Source organism: Oncorhynchus kisutch, linkage group LG20 (genome assembly GCF_002021735.2).
Source record: "Oncorhynchus kisutch isolate 150728-3 linkage group LG20, Okis_V2, whole genome shotgun sequence".
Lineage (NCBI taxonomy): Eukaryota > Metazoa > Chordata > Actinopteri > Salmoniformes > Salmonidae > Oncorhynchus > Oncorhynchus kisutch.
The window spans coordinates 21,353,725-21,376,741 of record NC_034193.2 but is presented as its reverse complement, the minus strand read 5'-3'; the positions used below and the strand labels follow the sequence as shown (position 1 = coordinate 21,376,741).

Sequence of the window (23,017 nt, the reverse complement as noted above, 5' to 3'; positions counted from 1 at the left end):
TGATCCAAAAGCCTTATTCCAACCAAGAAAGACTTACTAGTTTTTACAGGTTTTCACTACCACTTTACTTCTCTTATTTCCTTTTGCATTCGCTTCCAGTCAGAAAATGTTGTGAATTTAACCATGGGCCATAACTTGGAACTTGGACAAATCACCAAGCTCATTGACAGACATGTCTGGCAAGCTTTTGGCAATAGTGTCAGTGATGCCTCTGAATTATCATGGCTATAGTATTTAATCCTGTAGACATTTGTAGATCAACACGAGGCTAATCATCAGAGAGTGAGCCACCAGCAAAAAAGAAAAACAAACGCACAAATGTATCTTATGACATATTCAGCTTCAAATAGTATTTGATATCTGTAGGACTCAAGGGGAATATGTGAAATCATGTGAAAACGTGTTTTTGGAGCACTTCACGTGACAACAAAAATGAGTGGTTACAATACACACACACACACAGTGCTTTTAACACAAAGTTATTTCAAGATACATATTCATGAGACTTGGACATAGATTACATATGTTTAGACAGTCCTTCTTATTCAACTTGTCCTCTCCCGGGATTTGAACTCACAACCTCCTGGTTCACAACATTCTTTCTGCTACGCTATCACCTCTATGTCAATGGCTGATTTCACGTGTAGTTCTACACTTTGGACTTCAAGAGTAAATCTCAGCTTTGTTAAAAATACATGAATGAAAAACAATTTTATCTATCAAAGTGATTCAGGAGTAACATTGAAACAAAATAACATGCCCTACCAACATTAGGAAACTATACCAGAAAACCCTCAAATTGCTGAAATAAGTAAATGAAATCAATGATGTGAGAAAAGTCAGATTAACTGATAGCTGAAATAGCAGTGCAGATGACAAATGACCCACTAAGTGTAGAGCTGCATTATATGTAATGAGTGTGGTACAAAGGAAAGCTCAGCACACTTCAAATCCAGAGGTTTTGAGTTCCAATCCCAGGTGAGGATGTGGGGTAAAACATTTTTTTAGCTGAACCGCATACTACTTACTTAAAAACCACCATGCCATTACTTTACCTATAATGGTTTGGTATGGTTTGGGACCATTGGAAGCTGCTGAGTGGAGGACGGCTTATAATAATATCAGGAACGGAGCTAAAAGAATGGTATAAACATATGGAAACATCATCCCCAATTAAGGTGTCACCAACCTCCTGTGTTTGGGACCATCTGGGACGATCACCTGACGTCCTGACAGCTGGTAAAACAAATGTCTTGAGAACGTCTTACAAAAAACCTAACATGGTCCTCACCATTACGGAAATAACACAGGAATTTAACCTGATCTCATGTGAAGTTAATGTGATAACATGTGAAGTTCATGTGATAACGTGTGAAGTTCATGTGATAACATGGGAAGTTCATGTGATAACGTGTGAAGTTCATGTGATAACATGGGAAGTTCATGTGATAACACGTGACAACATATAAAGCAACATATGACAACATGAAACTAAATGTGACGACATGTGAGCACGTGTGAAAACATAGAGGGAGTTCTAATAACCTGAGCCGAGGTTTACCCGCCTATGCCCTGTGACGTGAATGAGCAAAAGCGCTGAGGGAGGAGTACCCTTTGTTAAATGAACAGTAATCTGTTTCTTAGGTCATGTAAACAAAGCAGCATAGGGTTTGGTTTGGAGCCGAGCCTTGCCGTGGGCTTTGAACGGGGCACCGGGCTCACGCCCAGTAGGCAGCCTGGTCCCAAAACAAATGCAATCACTATTCACCCAGTTCAAACTCCTCCCACTGGAGCATCCCTGACCTGATAATCAAATTCCCACAAAATCTCATGTGAAGCGTTCCAAAGACATGTTTGCACATGTTTTCACATGTGAATTTTCACTTGCACATGATTTCACATGAAATTTAACAAATGTGAAGTGTTCCAAAAAATTCCCATAAAATAACAATATGTGTGTTATCACGCCACTAAAATAACAACAGTTGTGTTACTACGCAAAAAGTGCCCACTGAAATACCCTTATGGAAAAATCACATGAATTTCACATGAACACATCTCATGTGATCACATCTCATGTCCCCCAAAACCCCTCACATATAATCACATGATCACATGTGACATTTTTTCTGTAAGGGTCCTCAATATTCTGTTACCTGAAACTCCAGTAAAAGAGGCGCTCCCTCACTTTGTTGACTATCCAAAAAGGCCCACCTTAAATGTACCTAGACATAAATAGCATTCCGTGTGTGTGTGTGTGTAAATGTTTAAGGCGGAGTGGCCTGGGCTGGGCTTGCCTGGGTTAGGTGACGCACCACTGGAAATCCTTGCCTTACAGAGAGTGACAGAGAGAGCAGGAACAGGATTAAGAAAGCTGCTGCCACACTGAACGAGACACATTTCTCAACTTTGGTATAAATATTTTGGACTTTTTGATTGACTAAAATAACACATATATCTAATAGAAGGCTACATCAGAGGCCACTAACTTTTTCCTGATTTTGTTTGTTTACCTTTTGTTTGGGAACAAGTGGATTTCGGGTCAAGGGTTGGAGGTAAGGGATTAGAACGCACATAACATGCATTCACAGATTCAATACATCAATCATTATGCTGTAAAACAAATGTATTTATTCTCTCTTCGGAAGCATTGTCATGCACTCTCACAACGAGATTAACCCCAACATTGACGAGGTGGAAATAAGATGCTCTGGTAGCTACGTAAAGATTGTATGAAATTTCACTGTGGTGGTATTGATTTCAGAAATGCTCTTGACAATATGTGAGATCTGTACATCATGGCACCTGCTGTACATTTCAACATCAGGTCTTAGGCCATATATTTACTATTACTATGATATATGCTAATGACATTTTGGTATGAAAACATGTGCAGAGAAACGGAATGCTCGTGGTCGTTATGTAGTCTTACATGTGAAATAAGACCACATTATTATTATTATTATATTCCTGACTGCTGATGGGAACAGACTTGGGATGTTAAAAGATTTTTACGGAACATAAAACAAGTCATCAAGTATGAATGGATTTTATGCATGTGAGTTACTCAGACTTTTCCGGAATGTGATTGGGGGAGTCGCTTGGGTTATCAGGCAGATCAATGACTGAGATATAACATGCGGCACTACAGTACTGTGGTCAAACTGGTTGGGTGGGTAAGTCACAGGTCAGTGGGTGAGGGACAGCACGACACTGACACAGGGAGGAACTCCAGGTGAGGACTTGCAGTTTCCTCTTGGGTCATCCGGGTAACATCATCTATGGTGAGAGGACAGTATATTCAGGACAGTTAATTGCTCAAATCAAAGCAGTTGGATTCTAAGACTCATTGATAACTGACAATACCAAATGAACTACACCCATCATAGACCAAAGTTCTTTAGGCTCCACCCTCTGTTACACAGTTCTAAATCGTTTATGAATGAGAGGCTCTGTAGTGTCATCATTCTTACAATGATCTTCATCATTACCAAGTAAGAATTTTCCTCAGACCGGTTTACTCTGCCTCCAGGAAAACCCAGATATCTGTCAAGTAAGAGTCACATGATGACAGACGTCTCACGATATCTTATCAATGTAAGTGTTCTGAACATTATTTAAGTTGTATTATATCAGAACTTTTCAAGTGTTATACCCATGTAATTAACATACAAACCTAGGAAGATCTTTTTTCTTTATTTCACTTCCCTGTGCAGCACCTGGTGACGTTCTCCCTGCAGGATGGGGAGGTGAATAGTGTGGATGAGGCCCAGTCTCGTCTGTCCCGACTGGCCCGGGCGGAGAAGCTGTGGAGCCAGCAGATAGTTCTGGAGATTAGCCCTGAGGCCCTCCGACTCAGAGACACACAGAGCCAGGTGGGTTGTGTAGCATGATCTACTACAGTACCCATACTGATTTAAAAGCTCTCTAGTCTTCAGACCTTGTTTTCTAATTGACATTAGCTATGGTTATATGTGAGGCGCTGCAGTTCCAGTCATTTGAAATGTTGATTGTATTGTATTCATGCAGGATGAGTTGGAGAAGTATCCAGTTGCATCTATCCATCGCTGTGACGCCATCCTCACTGAGAAACGATTTCCATCCCTCCTGTTACTCGTTTGCCAAAGCGCACCTCAGATAAAGCCTGACGTTCTCTTCTTCAACTGTGAGACCGTAAGGGTGAGTGCAGCAGTATGGGTGTTTTATGGATGCTTCCGAAAACTCTGGGTCCTGGGAGATCAGGCCAGGCAAAACTCCTGACCCTAGTTACAGATGTAGGATCTTAATTTGAGTCAGTTTTCTACAGCAGGAAAATAATCCTGCAGCAACAGGAAATGTGAATTAGTATGTTTATTATAATTAATGGACACTTTTGTGGGGATTGCAAAAAAAATCATAAGGGAAAAACAAGTCTGAAATTTTTAAGTGGAAATTACATACTTAAACACATACTTAATTACAAACTTCAGAAGCCTTTTTAAATCTCAATGCAGGATGGTCAAAATAAAATTCTACATCTGAATAATATGCTTTCTTAAACTATATGAGCCTGTCCTGTGATTACCTGATATGGTACGCATTCTAAATGGAAATGAACTGCCACTGTAGTTCAGGTTCAAACGGACAACAGTGATGTCTCTTATTGATGGTTGTGTTCGCAGGCAGAGCAAATTCGTGACGACATCACAAGGGCAGTGTCAGGTTACTCATCGAGGTCCAAGAAGCGCCCAGAGGCCCTCAGGTACTGTGATTGTTATTGTCCTTCATGGCGGAGAGAGCGAGAGCGAGAGGGGCACAGAGAGAGATTTAAAAGATGTAGGAAGGTCCCACGGCCATGACTGACTTATGTTGTTTACACAAAAAAAGCTGCTATCTAAAACTTCGGCTGTCCCCATAGGAGAACCCTTTGAAGAAGCATTTTTGGTGGCAGGTAGAATGCTTTGGGTTCCAGGTAGAACCCTTTCTACAGAGGGTTCTACATGGAACCCAAAGGAGTTCACCCTGGAACCTAAAAGGGTTCACCTATAGGGACAGCCAAAGAACCCTTTTGGAACCCTTTTTTCTAAGAGTGTACCGTCCACTGAGTTTCTATATGATTGAAAGAGAGAGAGAGAGAGAGAGAGAGAGAGAGAGAGAGAGAGAGAGAGAGAGAGAGAGAGAGACAGAGAGAGAGAGAGAGAGAGAGAGAGAGAGAGAGAGAGAGAGAGAGAGAGAGAGAGAGAGACAGAGAGAGAGAGAGAGAGAGAGAGAGAGAGAGAGAGAGAGAGAGAGAGAGAGTGAAGAGAATGAGCAGCTGAGAACGAGGGAGGACAGACTTGTTTGACTGGTTTCTACATAACTTAAGAAGGTGTGACAGAGAGAACAAGGCCATTGTGGTATGGAGGAGAGGAGAGAGCGAATGGTGCTGGTTCACTGATGCAGGCCTAAACTCAGAAATGCTTTGAAACACACTTTAAATGCCATTTAAAGGACACACAGAAAAGGTAGGCTATAATTAAGATGCTACCTGGGGTATATTTCTGAATTGCCAAATCGCATTGAAATGCATACTGTTGAGTAGGTGTTACTTTGTGTACAGTATGTTTGTCTTCGAGGGTTAGCAAACAGACCAATGTCAAACAATGCCTCGACCTACAAATGTGACAAATGTGACAGAACTCTATTGTCTGTCTAAAGTTTGTCATTTTAGCTATAGAAAGTTGTATATGTGAGTTGACGTATGTTAGTCACAGCGGGCCTACGTTGATATTGATATGAGAACTAATCTGAGGACCTCTGCTTGTTAAATCTGACAGTTTATGTTTAAAAAAGTTTCTTTTCGCTAGATTAGCACAGATAGAGATTGTTTGTGCTTTCTTTTCAGTTTATCAGATGATCAGAAAATGACCTATTGATACTGGATTGTGCACATTTGACTCCATATGTCGATAATTCTTTACCAGGGAGATTCAATATGTTTCATATGCCTTTAGTGAAGGGCGTTTCTTATGGGGTTGAATGAATGGTTGTTATCAGCAACAGTCAGGATGACCTAAGAACAGCATTGACATTTTTGCATGAATCATATTCATGATAATGACAGGCCTTTGTTGCAAGTTAGGATATTGACCTTACTGACTACAGCTTAATTTGTGTTCTATCAGGTGAATTCCAACCATGAAGTCAAATGACAAAGTTGCTTTACAAAAACTATACTGGAAGGTAGAAAGGTGCACGATTTCTGAAAAATCTCTCTCCTTTTTCTACAGACTTCCTCCGATAGACCCTGTTCTTCCTCAAAATACCAAAGCAGCGATGATGGACCCCTACGGAATTCCGAGTCCCCCCATTCCACATGCTCCCAATGCCCCGCCTGCCAACCCTCCACCCTACCCAGGAATCAGAGGCAAGAAGACAGGAACCATCTTGTTTGTGCATGCTCTGGCAATTTACGTGTTTGCCAAGTCAATGAAATGCTTTGAAACGAATTGTCTAGGAGGGGAAGAGTGGGGAAAAGAGAGGATGAGCGAGAGTGAGGGAGATAGGGGGGGAAATGAAGCACCGGTAGGGGTATTTCAACCGGCAATCAACAGTTGAAAAAATAACAAAGTGAACTCCCTGCCTTTCAGTAAAAGGGGATGGGGCTGGAGAAATGAAACCTCTCTCAAATTCATAGACAGAGCTATGGATGCAAGGACTGATCCTCCATGACATCAAATCAATGAGTACATAAATACTCATTGATATGAATACATATCAATGAGTATTTATCATTCCAAGAAAGAATGTAGCACTGCAGATTGCCCTTTTAAGGTGAAAGGTTCTCATGAGTATAGAGGTTGCATTGTGTGTGTTGGGGGAAGGTGTGTCCGGAGTTAGAGGGGGGCAGGAATTCTAAATGCAGGAAATTCCAACCAAGGTAATGAATGGAAATGGACGCTCTGACTCTTCTTCTATGTCCTCAACAGCGAATGGCGTCAACAGCGGGCAACAACCTGATAGCTCTTTTCTACGAGCTGAGAAAGAAGTGGTACGTAATAATACCATTAAATGCTTTAAAATGTTTTAATCACAATTCTACTGTCGAGTTAACTCTTTTCTCATGCGTCTAAATTCCAGGGGATCCTTAATCACTGTTTCGATGACATTGAGGTCTTCATGGCAAAGCTCCAACAGACTGCAGAAGCTGCCTCGGTTTTAAGCCAGAGGAAGAAGAAGAAGAAAAGTCGCAAGCAAACAGCAGAGGGTAAGAGGGATAAGCAACTCACATACCCTATAGGGCTCAACGTTAAGGAAGTTCACTTGAGCAACAATAGGTTTGCTGGCCAAGTGACCTCCTAAACTGGCTCAACTCAAGATGCCGTTCAAAGCTGAAATCGCTGATCTTTTTGGGGTGTATTTTTTTGTTGTCTCTGTGTCTTTTCTCTCAAATACAGAGGACTTGCTTACTGCAAAAGCTCGCCCTCCACCTGAAGAAGAATTCATGGACATCTTCCAAAAATTGAAATACTGCTTCAGCCTACTGGTGAGTAAAGGGAGCATTGCCATGACTACTCCACACTTATTTCAAGCTTTTGTTATGTCAACAAAACAGTTGAGATATTGTGTACCCACTCATCATCTCTCGTCCTCTTCCCAGGCTCGTCTCAAGTCTTCCATCTCCAACCCATCCTCAGAGGAGCTGCTCCACCATGTGTTCAAACCTCTGGATATGGTGAGTCAACAATGATAACCTTCATAACCATTGCTTACGCGCTGGTTATGAGAGGCCTTGGAGGGAAAGAACAACGGGGACGACACACGTTGCTATTGCTGTCAACACAGGATTAGATATTTATAACTGGAAGGGGCAGAATAAAAGTAGCTAGTATCTTTAAAAAAAACAAAAAAACATTTGACATAATAATAAGTATCCTTATTATGTCTACTCAATTATGGAATTAGATTGTTGAAGAACAATCTGTCCTGAATGGCTGTGTACTCTTATAATGATGTCATGTTGATTTGTGACTTCCTTTTGTCGTATACTTACTAGACTATTGTATGTAGACTATATGCAGGCTCTGTCTATTTGTACATACAGTGTGTTTGCCCGTATATAGTGTGTATTGCTACCCAAGTATGTACAGTGTTGAAACAATTGAATGGTTTTCAACACAGAGGGGAGGTAGTGTTACTGGAAGAAAAAAAACGTTATATATTTTGAGTGGTGTTCAATATTTGCACAAGGTAGTGCCCAGTGTGTTATCACATATTTTGACTTTGGTCACATAAATAATGTCGTATTTGTTAGCAAAAACATTATAAACGGACTCATTAAGACACAATTTAACCCAATAGTGTCATACGACTGTGACGTAAAAGTGTTTAAATTCAAGTGTTATGGAAGATGGTAAAGATAAGCACAGGAAATATGTTCAGGTGTGCCAGGTACTCAGAGAGGGTTGGCACAGTGTAAGAACAGCCTGCCTATAAAACTATTGTATCACTACATGAAGAATAGAGGGTGGAATTGGAAAAAAACGGGCAGCTTAGGTGTGTGTATCCTGGCACACCTTCATGGAAACAGGGAGAAACCAAGAGAGGTGTAACGGCTTGTTGATCTGTAGATTTCTGTCTGCTGAGAGGGATGAGAGGGTGAAACCGCACATGACCCACATTGAACAATCTTTTCACTATGGTGATATCTAATGACATGTAATAACATTCACATATTGGGTAATACCAGTCAGTGATTGGCAATATATTATAAGGCCTGTTTCCCCGGACACAGATTAAGCCTAGTCCTGGATTGAAAAGATCTTTTCAATCTCAATTGAATATTATTTTTAGTCCAGTACTTTGATCTGTGTCTGGGAAAAGCGACCTTTAGAGTTCATTAGGCCTAGATTGCCCTTTAAAATTAATCTACTGTTGCCAATTGTTCAGTCAACCCATTATTTCCAATGATCCTGATCTAAACTGTGGTCTGTTTACTCTGTGGCCTCAGCTGGTGAGGACTACCGGGGGCCCTGCCCTAGGGGCCTCAGTGACCAGTCCTGCCCTGACCAACTCAGCCGTAACCCTGCTTCAAGACAACCTGTCTGAGGAGGAGAGGCTGCTATGGACGGCTCTGGGGCCCCACTGGACACTCCCACGGTCAGTATTGACAACTACAGAACATTTGATGCCCCCATAGACCCGTATGTATGATTGGGGTATTGAGTGTGGCAGTCTATTGTCTCAGGTCATGTGCCGGTGTGCCAGACTCATAAAGGCTTTTCTTTGACTCTGTGGCTTATGATCTGTGACGTTGGAGCAACATGACATGATGACACACAGCATGACATGTCAATGTCAATGTTTATTCAGGCAGCCACGGAAATGGTACAGTATTTCAACTGTGGAGAGAGTTGGTCAAATTCCTTTCTAGGCTATGTCTACACTGGCTATACTATTTGTTAGAATATTTGTTTGTTAAGGTCAGCAATTTCTCTCTCTCCTCTCAGTTCCCAGCTCAAAGGGCCAGTGGCCCCATACACACCGGTATTTCTGGACGGGTGGAAGCCAGAGGCCTCCAAGGCAGACAGGCAGGTTTATGAGGATCCAGTTGAGTCACAACACAAACATGAAGCCCTGAGAGAAAAACAAGAGGTTTGTAATAAGAGAGATGTACATTCATGTGTAAAGAGTGTAACATCATATGAATGTGCCCTTTACTGTCCTGACCTCTTCCTCAACTCCCTCCCTTTTTCTTTTTCTCTCTCTCTCTCTCTCTCTCTCTCTAATTCAGTTGCAGCCTACTCAGCCAGTTGGACCTCCAGTCACCCCTAAGAGCAATGAAATGTACGTTTTCAAGTCAAACATATTTTTGGGGTATTTTTGTATTGTTGACTTTTATTTTGCAGTTATATCAATAATACACTAATTTCCTCTCAGGGATAGCAGTATCCTACCCCCCGAGGGAGAGAGGATGTACAGTTGCAGCTATGACTTTGTGGCCCGCAACAACAGTGAGCTGTCAGTACAACAGGGAGATACACTGGAGGTAAACATCTGACAAGTCATTAAGTGACATTAGGTAATATTACACAACAGACAAAGCAGAGCGTTCTTGAACAACACACGCCTGGTAGCTAGTCTTCAAGGGCTTGGCTCTCTTTTAATGGTAAGACACATGGTTGGTACAGATGTAGGAGGTTAATTTGAGCCAGTTTGCTTGATCAGGAAAATAATCCTGCAGCAACAGGAAATGTGAATTATTATGTTGATTATAATCAGAAGCCTTTTTAAACCTCAAATACACTACACGTTTTACATTTCCTGCATTGCAGGAAAGTTCTCCTGCAACAGGGTGATCGAATTAAGATCCTACATCTGTAAATTAGAAAAATCCAGTACACAATCCGACTATACTGGTGATACTGTACAAAATCCAGTTCTAAAATAAATGTATCCTCAATCAAGCATTAGTAATGCCAGAGTTAAAAAACCTAGGAAATAAATATTGATGCATAGCACAGGTACACTTTGCCAGATTCTAGGCATACTGTACATACAGTTGAAGTCGGAGGTTTACATACACTTTGGCCAAATACATTTAAACTCAGTTTTTCACAATTCCTGACATTTAATCCAAGTAAAAATTCCCTGTCTTAGGTCAGTAAGGATCACCACTTTATTTTAAGAATGTGACATGTCAGAATAATAGTAGAGAGAATGATTTATTTAATATGTTATTTCTTTCATCACATTCCCAGTGGGTCAGAAGTTTACATGCACTCAATTAGTATTTGGTAGCATTGGCTTTAAATTGTTTCATTTGGGTCAAACATTTCGGGTAGCCTTCCACAAGCTTCCCACAACAAGTTTGGTGAATTCCTCACATAATGCTTTTTCAGTTCTGCCCACACATTTTCTATAGGATTGATGTCAGGGCTTTGTGATGGCCACTCCAATGCCTTGACTTTGTTGTCCTTAAGCCATTTTGTCACAACTTTGGAAGTATGCTTGGGGTCATTGTCCATTTGGAAGACCCATTTGCGACCAAGCTTTAACTTCCTGACTGATGTCTTGAGATGTTGCTTCAATATATCCACATAATTTTCCATCCTCATGAAGCCATCTATTTTGTGAAGTGCCCAGTCCCTCCTGCAGCAAAGCACCCCCACAACATGATGCTGCCACCCCTGTGCTTCACGGTTCGGCTTGCAAGCCTCCCCCTTTTTCCTCCATACATAGCGATGGTCATTATGGCCAAACAGTTCTATTTTTGTTTCATCAGACCAGAGGACATTTCTCCAAAAAGTATGATCTTTGTCCCCATGTGCAGTTGCAAACCGTAGTGGAGCAGTGGCTTCTTCCTTGCTGAGCGGCCTTTCAGGTTATGTCACTATAGGACTCCTTTTGTACCTGTTTCCTCCAGCATCTTCACAAGGTCCTTTGCTGTTGTTCTGGGATTGATTTGCACTTTTTGCACCAAAGTACATTCATCTCTAGGAGACAGAACGCGTCTCCTTCCAGAAGCGGTATGATGGCTGCAGGGTCCCATATTGTTTATACTTGCATACTATTGTTTGTACAGATGAACGTGGTACCTTCAGATGTTTGGAAATTGCTCCCAAGGATGAACCAGACTTGTGGAGGTCTACAATTTTCTTTCTGAGGTCTTGGCTGATTTCTCTTGATTTTCCCATGATGTCAAGCAAAGAGGCACTGAGTTTGAATGTAGGCCTTGAAATACATCCACTGGTACACCTCCAATTGACCCAAATGATGTCAATTAGCCTATCAGAAGCTTCTAAAGCCATGACATAATTTTCTGGAATTTTCCAAGCTGTTTAAAGGCACAGTCAATTTAGTGTATGTAAACTTCTGACCTACTGGAAATGTGACACAGTAAATTATAAGTGAAATAATCTGTCATTAAACAATTGTTGAAAAAATTACTTCTGTCATGCACAAAGTAGACATCCTAACCGACTTGCCAAAACTATAGTTTGTTAACAAGAAATGTGTGGAGTGGTTGAAAAACGAGTTTTAATGACTCCAACCTAAGTGTATGTAAACTTCCGACTTCAACTGTACATACTGGTTGTTACCTTGGCAACAGCTATCACTTCTAGAGATGGGAAAGTTGTGTAATACTACACGATTAAATATATCACTTGTTTTATTCTTCCTTAATTATTCTCTGTAAAAACATTGGCTCTTCTCCTTTACTGTGTCAGGTCGTGGAGTCTTCCAAACGCTGGTGGAAGTGTCGTAATCGCTTCAACGAGGTTGGCTTTGTCCCATTCAACATCCTGGAGCCAATGGCTCACATAGACAGCCCTGTCACCATGAGAGAACCTAAGGTAACAGCCCAATGTAATATAAAGACACACAAACAACACCCGTTCCTTTACCCACACCCAGATACTGGTACAGGTATTCATTTCAGTGATTCGATATTCCATATCAGTGTTTTCAATGTTGTTCCCTCTCTCTTTCCTTTCCCCTCTGCTCTGGTCCAGCCTCCGGTCTCACCTGCCCTGGCCAAGACTCACATTCCTCCCAGCCCTCCAGCCTTTAACCCTAGCTCCTTGACTCCTAGCCCCTCAGCACACCACCGCCCTCGCCCACTATCATACAACCAATACAGCCAACACATTCCAGCCGGAGATGACGCAGACAAAGGTATCACACTATACTGAGAGGATTAACAGTATATTTCTGCACTGTGTGTGTTTGTCTGTGTCTGTGTATGTCAGAGGAGAGACTCAGGCACTGCACTACACAGAGACGCTCTTGGTCTTTGCTCTGCTATGTGAATGTGTGTTTGTGTCTGTGTCCACGCGCAATTGTGTGTGAGGGAGGCTCCAGAGAGGGGGGAAAGTGTTTGTTTGTTTGCGCTGTGTAAATGGCATAAAAGCATTTTAGTCATTTAGAAGACAGTCTTATCCAGAACAACTAGGGTTAAAGGGCTTGCTTAAGGGCACATCGACAGATTTTTCACCAAGTCAGCTCTGGAATTTGAACCTGCAACCTTTTAGTTACATTCTTATGACAGGAAAGTCTTCTGACTGCTCTGTTTTAGCAAGATAAGCCAAACAAAGACCTAGAAAACACTTTAACGCATTGTAAAAACTCTCCTCAGTCATGATGGTGAATGACGAACTGCTCCAGAGATTGACCAATGGGAAGGCCAACCTGAACAAGCCACTGGTCATCCCTCGCTCGTCGGACACCTTGGTCCCCCTGGACTACAACTCACCCCCCGAGGAGGTGGAGCAGTGGCTCAGGGGGAAGGGCTTCAGTGAGACGTGAGTTTGACGTGACCCCTAACAACCTCAAACTCAAAACTGATCACATTCCAATCAGGGACCTATTTTGGTCATGGGTACTTCTCGTGTATAGTGGACTTCTAGTAACTCCAAGATTTAGGTACTGCTTATGTATTGCTTACTGATCTGTTCAAAGGAATTTGTCACAATATACAGATATTCAATACATTTCTACCAAATCAATTGTAATTGGTTGAACCTGAAATAGTCCTTAAGATCTGGACTCAGTAACCTTGCGACTAAGTCGATCTGTCTAGTTCCTGTACAGAGATGACCGAGTTGTTCATGGATGATTGAATGTGACAGGTAAATGAAGGGTAATGTCTGAGTAAGGTTACTGACTAGCTGTGTGCCTCCCCTGCTTAGGACGGTGACATTACTGGGAAAGCTGACAGGAGCCCTGCTCTTCTCTCTGAACAAAGAGGACCTACGACAAGTCCTACCAGACGAGGGCGCCAGAGTGTACAGCCAGCTCACTGTGCAGAAAGCACTGTTGGAGGTACTGCTTCTCCTTTTGTTGGTTAATAGACGTTGGAATTCTTTAGTAGGCAGCCTATGATTATTGCAGTGTTCCTCAGTATTGACTTACGCATAAGACTAATACATTTCCCAACAGTTTTACTCCAGTCGTACGCAGTTTTAAATCCATAATGTCCCCGTTGTGTCGTCTTTCCATGGTTTGAACTAATTTGAAGTTCTGTTCTCCCAGGACGCCCGGAAGGTCACTGAGCTGGAGGCAGTGATGGAAAAACAGAAGATGAAGATGGATCTGAACCTGGAGAGTAGCACACTATAAGACCCACGTTTCAGACATCATGTGTAACTCCCCCATAAGGAAGACTCCAACTAAAAGAGAAAAAATCCCACACCACTGGCTTGATTCTATCTAACAAACATTCAAAAACTGTCAGATGTAACATTATGCAAATATTCATTTTACGGTTGCTCTTCAAGCCAGGCTGTGCAGTCTTGAATCAAGGCTTTGTTTTTTGTTGCAAATGCTTGCTTCGGTTAAAACTTTTTAGGACAAATTGTCCTCTGTTAAGCCAATGTACAATTACACTTAGGCCCTGAGCAATGATCTCAGGTAAATAGATTAATACAATTCTGGGATTTTTATTCAGGCTTCAGAGAAAATCATCTTCTAGCAAAATAATACAAACAGACCAAACCAATACTAGAGCTGGCACCCATTAGGAAAAGTTATGCATTCCTTTATATGTGTTTGCATCCAACTTCAAGTGACTGACATACATGAACCAACATATTCAGAAGATGTACAAGCTGCGGATTCAGCATCAAAATACTGGAAAGTAAAATGAACATAAGCAGGTACTTAGGATATTGTTCCCAGCACCAAGTATCATCGTCCAAAACCAGGGTAACGAAACTGACTACCTGGGTAACGTAGCTGACTTGCTGGGTAACATAGCTGACTTCCTGGGTAGCGTAACTGACTTCTAGGGTCACATACAGTCATTCTCAATCCAAAACAGCATTTCCTACTCAATCCATTGGAGACATGCAAAGTCCATCGTGTCTACTACACACAAATACAGACTTCACATGACATGAAAACTTGGAACAAACTTGTAAAATTCTCTCTCTCAAAAAAAAGAAGACTCCATTTGTGAACACAAAGGACAATAAAATCTAAAGCGTGAGAAAATCCTGTCCGTATTATGACATTCATTCGAACTGCTGCCATCTCTCCAAATATAAATGTCCCGTCAGTCGGTCTAGGCCACAACTATAGAAGCAAAGGGTATTTCACAAGCTGACAGAAATGAGCTCACTAATGTTCACAACTGACCAAATTCCTTTTGTATTTTCAAATGTCCTGATCCAGTCAAACAACAACAATATGTCTTCGTTGATCAATCTTATAATCTGTTCTGCACATATCTGACCTATGATTACTGGTATGTTAAATATTTTTTGCAACTTTAAATGGCAAATGACTGCGACCAGCATAGTGAAATAGCCTCTAGGAAGGGAAGGAAGCCTCGAAGAGTGAAGCCAATCTAAGGCAGTATGCCGAGTTGTGTTCATTAGGACACTAATTGAAAACCTTTCGCTATGTTTTTACGGGAGAGCAAAAATGTGCTTTTCTTATTGGACAAATCCAGATGACGCCTCCCTGTTTCAGTCCGGTTTCTTCCGTTTGGTGCCTAATGAACATGACCCAGGACAGTATGCAGGAAGTATGATTAAGCAGTGTCTCAATCGCACAGCAATCCTGACAGTTTAAAAGTAACAGTATCAAAACAAAGAAACATTTAAATCCTCTATTCTTTAAGTTTATGGTTCATTCAATGGCCATTCATTTATCCTTTCTATAGCTACCACTTAAATTGTATATTTAGGATTGTTTCATAGAATATGTATATAAAATCAAATGAATTGCAATCAACAGCCATCACTTAAAACATATGCTGGCAGGACTTTGTGCACCCCCACAACATTCAACAACTACCGATATATTTGAATGCTTGAAATATATACAGTACCAGTCAAAAAGCCACAACACAACTAATTGGATCAAATGTATTAAGGAGAGAAATACAACAAATTAACTTAAAGGCACACCTGTTAATTGAAATGCATTCCAGGTGACTACCTCATAAAGCTGGTTGAGAGAATGCCAAGTGTGTGCAAAACTGTTGTCTAGGCAAAGGGTGGCTACTTTGAAGAATCTCAAATATATTTGGATTTGTTTAAAACTTTTCTTGGTTACTACATGATTCCATACGTGTCATTTCATAGTTTTGATGTCTTCACTAATGTTCTACAATGTAGAAAACAGTAAAAATAAAGAAAAACCCTTGAATGAGTAGGTGTGTCTAAACTTGACTGGTACTGTATATATTTGCGCAATATACGATACATACACACACACAAACCTGTGGTCATATAAGCTCTATTTATTTGGGACACAGTGGGTTGGCTGGAATATCTGTCAAATCAAAACGTCTCTGGACATTGCTGTTAAGAGAGTCCTTATAGATATATGGACAGGTATGAAAGAGAGAAAAGGAGGTTGTGTTTTGAGGATGGATAGATAGCGAGAGTCCTCAGAGGTCCCCGGTGTCTCTGTCCCTGTCCTGCGCCCGGCGGGAGTCCGTCCTCCCGTTCTGATCCCTGCTGTCTTGCCGCCGCTCGGAGGATCCCCTCTTCCTGCTTCGCTCCCGTGAATGGTCTCTGGAGGAGCGCTCTCGATCCCTGGACGACCTGGAACCGTTCCACACGGTCTTGTTACACACACATCTAACGTACATTTATTATGACAAGAACTTTTATTATTGTGTACATGTCTGAGTAATGAGATGACGTATGTGTGTGTGTTCTCTCCTACTTGTGTCTGGTGCTGGGCTCGTGGCGGTGGCCCTTGCTGCAGGATCGGGAGTGGCTGCGGTGGCGTCTCCTCCTCTCCCGGTCCCTGGAGCGCGAGCGGGAGGAACGCCGCTTCTCCCGAGACGAGGAACGGGAACGCCGTCTCCTACGTTCGCGAGAGCGGGACCTGCAGCACAGACACAGAAAAGTTCTATATACAGTAATAAACAATGATATTGTGTATCTAATATAGTTCATATGGCAGCAGATGGCTGGGGGCCCATACTAACCTATGTTCCCTGCTCCGTTCCCTGCTCCGTGATTTGGTCCTATAAAAACAACAGACAATAATTAAGATGCCTGTGAAAATCTTAAATTGCCTCCACATACTGTACATAAATCAATATTTATTCCCCCCAAAGAAGTTCTGCCATCACCACCAACATGTTTATAAACCATGTGCCCATGTCAATTTAATTATTTCTGAAAAGTTAAGTCCTGTACCCACCTCGTCTTCATCCGCTCTTCCTTCTCTCGCTCTTCTCGCCTCTTGAGACGGTCCTGGTTCCTCTTCTCCTGCTTGTCAATGACTGTTTTCTGATTTTAAAAAATTATGAGCAATGGCATTAGCCGAAGTCTTAACATACATTTTTTCTTGTGTTATTAAATTCTAACGTCAAAAAGTCCTTACTGCAAAATTCAAAGGTATCGAAAAGACAGACGTTGGCAGTGCTTTTAATCCCAAACAATATCCTTGTATAATCTTCGAAACGGAAATCAGTTTAAAAATAAAACTCGGCAGGTGTATTTAGCAACCTATGGTCTGAGGTGGTTCAGAGATTACCTTCAGGGCTTCCAGTTTCTCCCTGATCTGGATGAATCCCAGGTGCAGCTTCCCACCAAAGTGGTCGGCCAGGCGACGGTCGTTGTCGTGGAGGCCCAGGTAGGCCGAGCACACCTCGCAGACACGGAGCTTCTGCTGCTGGAAACTGGAGGCAGGCATGGAGTTTCTGTACTCCTCCTGAGAAGCAGAGAACAGAAAATATTAAAGAAAATGACTCCGCAACGGAAAGAATGGGGTCGAGTTCATTATGGTGAAAATGAAGTGAAACCGGATGGTTCCCCCTAAACTTCTCCAATAAGAAGGCTATTTGAATTTCCCATTGCAAAATGTTTTTGCTAAGGTGTGCCCTGATGAACACAGCCCAGGTTTATAGTCAGGAGGAGTTCAATGGAAACTAGATTTGTTGTGAGGAAAACAACCCCTCACCTCGGCATCCCTCTTCCTGCTGCGGACCTTCTCCACTTCCTGTAGGATCAGCTGGGCTTCATCTACGTTCCCCTCGGCTCCCAGCTGCTCCGCCTTGGCCAGGAGCTTCCCGATCTCTTCGTTCAGCTCGTGGACAGTCTCTGCCTGGAGAGTCACACACACAATCAGTCTGGATCAGAACGTTTCCAACAACATGTCCTTACATTCCACAATAAGGTTCATCTTGCTTTCTTACCTTTGCAGCCACCTCCGCACTGATCTCATCCTGAGTCTCCACCAGTCGTTTCTTGGCCAACTCTGTTCTACGGTCGCAATCAGCGATGAAAGACTCCAGGTGATCCACAGCCTACAGTCAACCACAGAAAAGTCAATGCCATACAAGTCAATGGAACACGGACTGGTGCACAGGTAAAATGAACAACACTGACTCAAAATATAAAAACGCAACATGCAAAGTATTGGTCCCATGTTTTATGATCTGAAATAGAAGGTCCCAGAAATGTTCCCATACGCACAAAAAGCATATCTCTTTCATTTTGTGCATGAATTTGTTTGCGTCCCTGTCCGTGAGCATTTCTCCTTTGCTAATATAATTAATCCACCTGACAGATGTGGCATATCAAGAAGCTAATTAAACAGCATGATCATTACACAGGTGCACTTTGTGCTGGGGTTAATAAAAGGCCACTAAAATTTGAAGTTTTGTCACAAAACACAATGCCACAGATGTCTCAAGTTTTGAAGGAGTGTGTAATTGGCATGCTGACTGCAAGAATGTCCACCAGAGCTGTTGCCAGAGAATTTAATGTTAATTTCTCGACCATAACTCGAGTACGTCCAAACGGCCTCACAACCGCATACCACATGTAAGGCGTTGTGTGGGCGAGCGGTTTGCGGATGCCAACGTTGCGAACAGAGTGCCCCATGGTGGTGGTGGGGTTGTGATATGGACAAGCATAAGCTACGGACAACAATGGCAATTTGAATGCACAGAGATACCGTAACTAGATCCTGAGGCCCATTGTCGTGCCATTCATCAGTCACCATCACGTCATGTTTCAGCATGACAACACGCAGCCCCATGTCTCAAGAATCTGTACACAATTCCTGGAAGCTGAAAATGTCCCAGTTCTGCCATGGCCCACCAATATCCAGCAACTTTGCACAGCCATTGAAGAGGAGTGGGACAACACTCAACAGGCCACAATCAACAGCCTGAACAACTCCATGCGAAGGAGATGTGTCGCGCTGCATGAGGAAAATGATACTGACTGATTTCTGATCTACACCCCTACCTTTAAAGGTATCTGTGACCAACAGATGCATATCTGTATTCCCGGTCATATGAAATCCAGATTAGGGCATAACAAATTTATTCCAATAGACTGATTTCCTTAAATTAATTAACTCAATAAAATCTTTGAAATGGTTGTAATGTTGCGTTTACAGCTTTGTTCAGTACAGAACAAGTACAAATTACTTGGCACGGAAGGGATGAATGAAGTTGTATTTCATGACTGTGGACATCACTTACGTCAAGCTCAAAGAAGAGTTCCCTCGCCTTGGAGGCGATTTCATAGTCGGCCCGGAGCGCCAGGTCGTGGGTCTTTGCACATTCTCCCAGATCCATACGCTGTCGATTAAGTCAGTCAGCTAGTCAAGACACAGCCATAGTTCCTGCATAATCTGCGGCAAACTACTTTAGAAAGTAGTTTACGGTCACTGCATTAAAATATTCAGAATCGATCAACCAATATTACTGACTAGACTTGAACGGCAATAAATCATATGGGAGGACGCGGTGCTTAGTCGGCTTACAGTTCCAGAGAGGATGTCGTGGGGACAGCAGTTCAGGAGATGGCTTTTGCAGACCCGCTCGTCAGTGAACTTGACCCTCTGCCGCGTCTCATCCCCTGAAACATGCAAAAAGCAACAGTCAGAAATAGCTCACATAGCTATTGGGCCACTAGAGCGAGGTATCCAATGCTTTATACCCATATTAGGGTAAACGGGCAAAGATTTGACCTTTTTTTTATTTTTACAATTGCATCTTGCTATTCTCTTTATTGGGGTGAAATTAACATAGATATATTCAGCTAGAATGCATCAAGTGACAGAATGTGTGCCTTTGGACAGTACTCAACGACATCCACTTTGTCTTAAGATATCCCAAAATGTGGCTTTGTAAAAACACTTGTGTTTAAAGCAGAACCTTAGGTAATGTTAAACCGGACCCAGGTTTACCAGTCAGTAAACAATGGGGCCTGCATTGGGACCAGAGTGGTGTGTCCCTTAAGGCTTGCTGTATTTTCTGCTGTAACCTAGAGGCTTACCTTACCAGAGCCTCGATACTACATTAAGAATATGGTTGTGCTAAGACTGTGACTTGACACTCTCGTCATGGCATTCTGAAAGCACCTGTTCAACTGAAGAACTATAGAAAAATCAACAGCCAAATGGTTGTAAGCCTACTGTATGGGTGTTTTTAATGATTGACAGGGACAGGCTCATGACGATCCCTTGGTCTCATGACATCGTCACTCAGCTTAACAGTGCTGTGTCACTGCAACAGCTGTTACGGCATCAGCTAGATCTCCGAACTTCAACAAAATGAGACCATTTAAAATAGATTCAGGCCTAGGCTATAGTTGGCGCCAACGAAGTCCCTGACACAAATGGAACATTGAAAGAAAACCCAAGAAAAATGTTAGCTTTATACACACTGCGAGCTGCAACATACTGTACCCATCTGCATTCGCCAACACCTCAGCTGCAGAATTTTAAACCCCGCTGTAGGAAAGTATAAATGGGAACAGTTCTTGCTCAAACCTGTAGTAAGGAAGTGTGGAATGATACACAAGTAAGATTGTAAAGATCTGTGCAGAGCTTTTCGATGGCTAATATTGTCTCTGCTTGACAATAAACGTGGCTTTCAACGCAACCAGGCAACGTCTTAATTCAAGCTGCAACTACTTCCAAGATTTGAATATCCACTGTTGTGATGCTAAAAAAAAAGATACAACTTCCCGGAAAGAAAACAATTGTTTGGATTATTATTATTCATAACAGCTTTAAAAATCATGTGTGACTCACGGCTCGATGAACATGAGGCTTTTCTGCAACTCCTTTGCAGATTGATGTAGGCTGGCAAAGATACACTGAACCTTTATGAATAAAATAAAGGGGCCACAATTGTTCAGTTTGTTTGCAACATATGTACGGGAAGAATTTGTATTCATCTCAACACACACACACACAAACTCACTCGACACAAACTCACATTGTTAGGCTGATTAAGCCCAAAAAAGAATCATGGACTGAGGTCAGTTTATCCGACTTTACATGTCACCATTGTAGACACGACATCCTTACTAAATGGCAGCTGTTATGTTTTCAATGTTTGTATCCTTGTAGCCTAATTTGACACCTTTATTAATCTTTTCATTTATTAATAAGCCGGGACTAAATGGCATTCTATAGCGACAGCTTGAGGGATATTGCTGTACCTGTTTTGGACCTTATCCGTAAAAGTTGTAGACAGTAGAGGGGTGACCAAGAAAGTATTACATCCAAGAGCATGAATCCATCTTTGAATTAGATTGGAGGGGGTGAAAGTAGCATCAAACAATTGGATGTAGTACTTTCTTGGGCACTGCCAACAACGTTTTTATCAGAACCATCTACGGATACCGTCCAACGTGGGACACATGCTGCTAAATACAGGTAGAGCAAAGGGCCGGGTGCATATCTCACAAGCTGTTACTATAGAATGCACTAAGACAGAAGGCTACTGTTAAAATAACTGTACTTACTGTATATGTGACAGCAAGCTTCGTAGGTCTAGTATCCTTGTAGCCAGATACGTAATTTCTATGGAAGTGGTGCTTGTGCAAATGCTACACAATACTAGATACTGTGCACAGTATGACTAACTGTTTTAACCTCCTGTCAAGGACTTGCAGATTCTCTAGATATCCTTACTGACTATTTAGTATTTACAGGGCCGGCTATCTTTGTTATCCTATACTGCATGTAGGCCTTGCTAAATATAATTAGCTTCAGGGTTGGGGTCAATTCAGTTTCAATTGCAGTCAATTCAGAAAGTAAACCAAATTGTAATTTTAAAAAATTCTAATCGAAAACTATTTAAGAGAATTGGAATGGAATTGACCCCAATCCTGGCTAGCTATGTATCTAACTGAACAACATAAGAACGTGGATCTGTGTTGTAAAAATACATTAGATTGAAATGTATTAGTTATACATGAGTTTTCCCCCCGCTTTTGCAGGGACCACTTAAACTCACGGTCCCCCAGGGGGGAGCCCAGATGATCATTACTTATCTAGCCAGCTGGTCTATCAACAATGAATGCCAGAGTGGACGTAATTAGCTATGGATACAAACATTAAATCGGTAAACAACAACTAGGCCGGCGACAGATCATGATTGAGCTGCTTTTATGTCACACAGCCGTCCTCTTGTACGCCATTCATTCAAGGTATGTCCAACTGAAAAACGCCACAAAAACTAGTTAGCTAGATGGTAAACTAGCTAGCTAGAAGGCTAAGTGCAAGCCACTGGCTCACATATGAGGCTGCGTTCAGACAGGCAGACAAATTCAGACCCCCCCCCCCCCCTAATTAATTAATTCGTATTTTGACCAATCATATCAGCCCTGAAAACAATCTGATGTGAAAAGATCTCATGCGATTGGTAAAAAGACAAATTAGTGGAAAACATCAGAATTGGCCTGCCTGTGTAAACGCAGCCGTAGAAAAGTATCTCTGAATGGCTCCATCTTTTAGCTAGCAAGCTAACGTAGCTAACAAGCTAGTCACCGCCGTTTTGCTACTCACCATCCCTCGCTGTCCCCATTAGTTGATCGAGCAAAGCTCTCATTTGAGCTTGTGCCGACATTGCTGTGGGTTAATTCTTGAAAGCTTCACACAAAACAGAAGGTTCCACGATCTATGGTATCCTATTTTATTAATGCAATATGTTTATTATTCGGACAAGCTTCTTCAACGATCTCGTCAACCCCTTCTTTCTTTGCTAAGGAAATGGCGACACTTCCTCTACGCTAGAATTGGCCAATTGGAGTGGCTTGGTAACGAACCAATCACAGCCACT

General features: G+C 42.0%; 2 protein-coding genes across 5 annotated transcripts; one reads left to right on the top strand and one right to left on the bottom strand.

Moving 5' to 3' along the window:
• The first annotated feature begins 2,341 nt into the window (after positions 1-2,341).
• LOC109865150 (epidermal growth factor receptor kinase substrate 8-like protein 1) lies at positions 2,342-15,639 on the top strand. The gene is made up of 19 exons (XM_031799925.1): positions 2,342-2,555; positions 3,533-3,597; positions 3,717-3,875; positions 4,030-4,179; positions 4,662-4,741; positions 6,249-6,385; positions 6,948-7,009; positions 7,099-7,225; positions 7,416-7,504; positions 7,619-7,693; positions 8,969-9,117; positions 9,468-9,612; positions 9,752-9,804; positions 9,898-10,006; positions 12,189-12,314; positions 12,474-12,636; positions 13,097-13,262; positions 13,650-13,782; positions 13,993-15,639. Exons 2-19 carry the CDS (start codon positions 3,565-3,567, stop codon positions 14,077-14,079), a joined length of 2,043 nt encoding a protein of 680 aa, XP_031655785.1. The 5' UTR covers positions 2,342-2,555; positions 3,533-3,564; the 3' UTR covers positions 14,080-15,639.
• LOC109865458 (putative RNA-binding protein Luc7-like 1) lies at positions 14,384-22,994 on the bottom strand. 4 transcript variants are annotated; one of them, XM_020453675.2, is made up of 11 exons: positions 22,744-22,969; positions 20,980-21,050; positions 19,705-19,799; positions 19,421-19,519; positions 18,122-18,232; positions 17,887-18,030; positions 17,461-17,637; positions 17,125-17,213; positions 16,907-16,945; positions 16,639-16,803; positions 14,384-16,514 (listed from the first exon to the last, which is right to left on the bottom strand). In XM_020453675.2, exons 4-11 carry the CDS (start codon positions 19,514-19,516, stop codon positions 16,358-16,360), a joined length of 978 nt encoding a protein of 325 aa, XP_020309264.1. In that variant the 5' UTR covers positions 19,517-19,519; positions 19,705-19,799; positions 20,980-21,050; positions 22,744-22,969; the 3' UTR covers positions 14,384-16,357. The 4 variants fall into 4 exon arrangements, with proteins under 4 accessions (XP_020309264.1, XP_020309263.1, XP_031655789.1 ...); XM_020453674.2 differs by lacking the exon at positions 20,980-21,050 and having other exon boundaries at positions 22,744-22,994; XM_031799929.1 differs by lacking the exon at positions 20,980-21,050 and having other exon boundaries at positions 19,421-19,539.
• Positions 22,995-23,017: the final 23 nt, after the last annotated feature.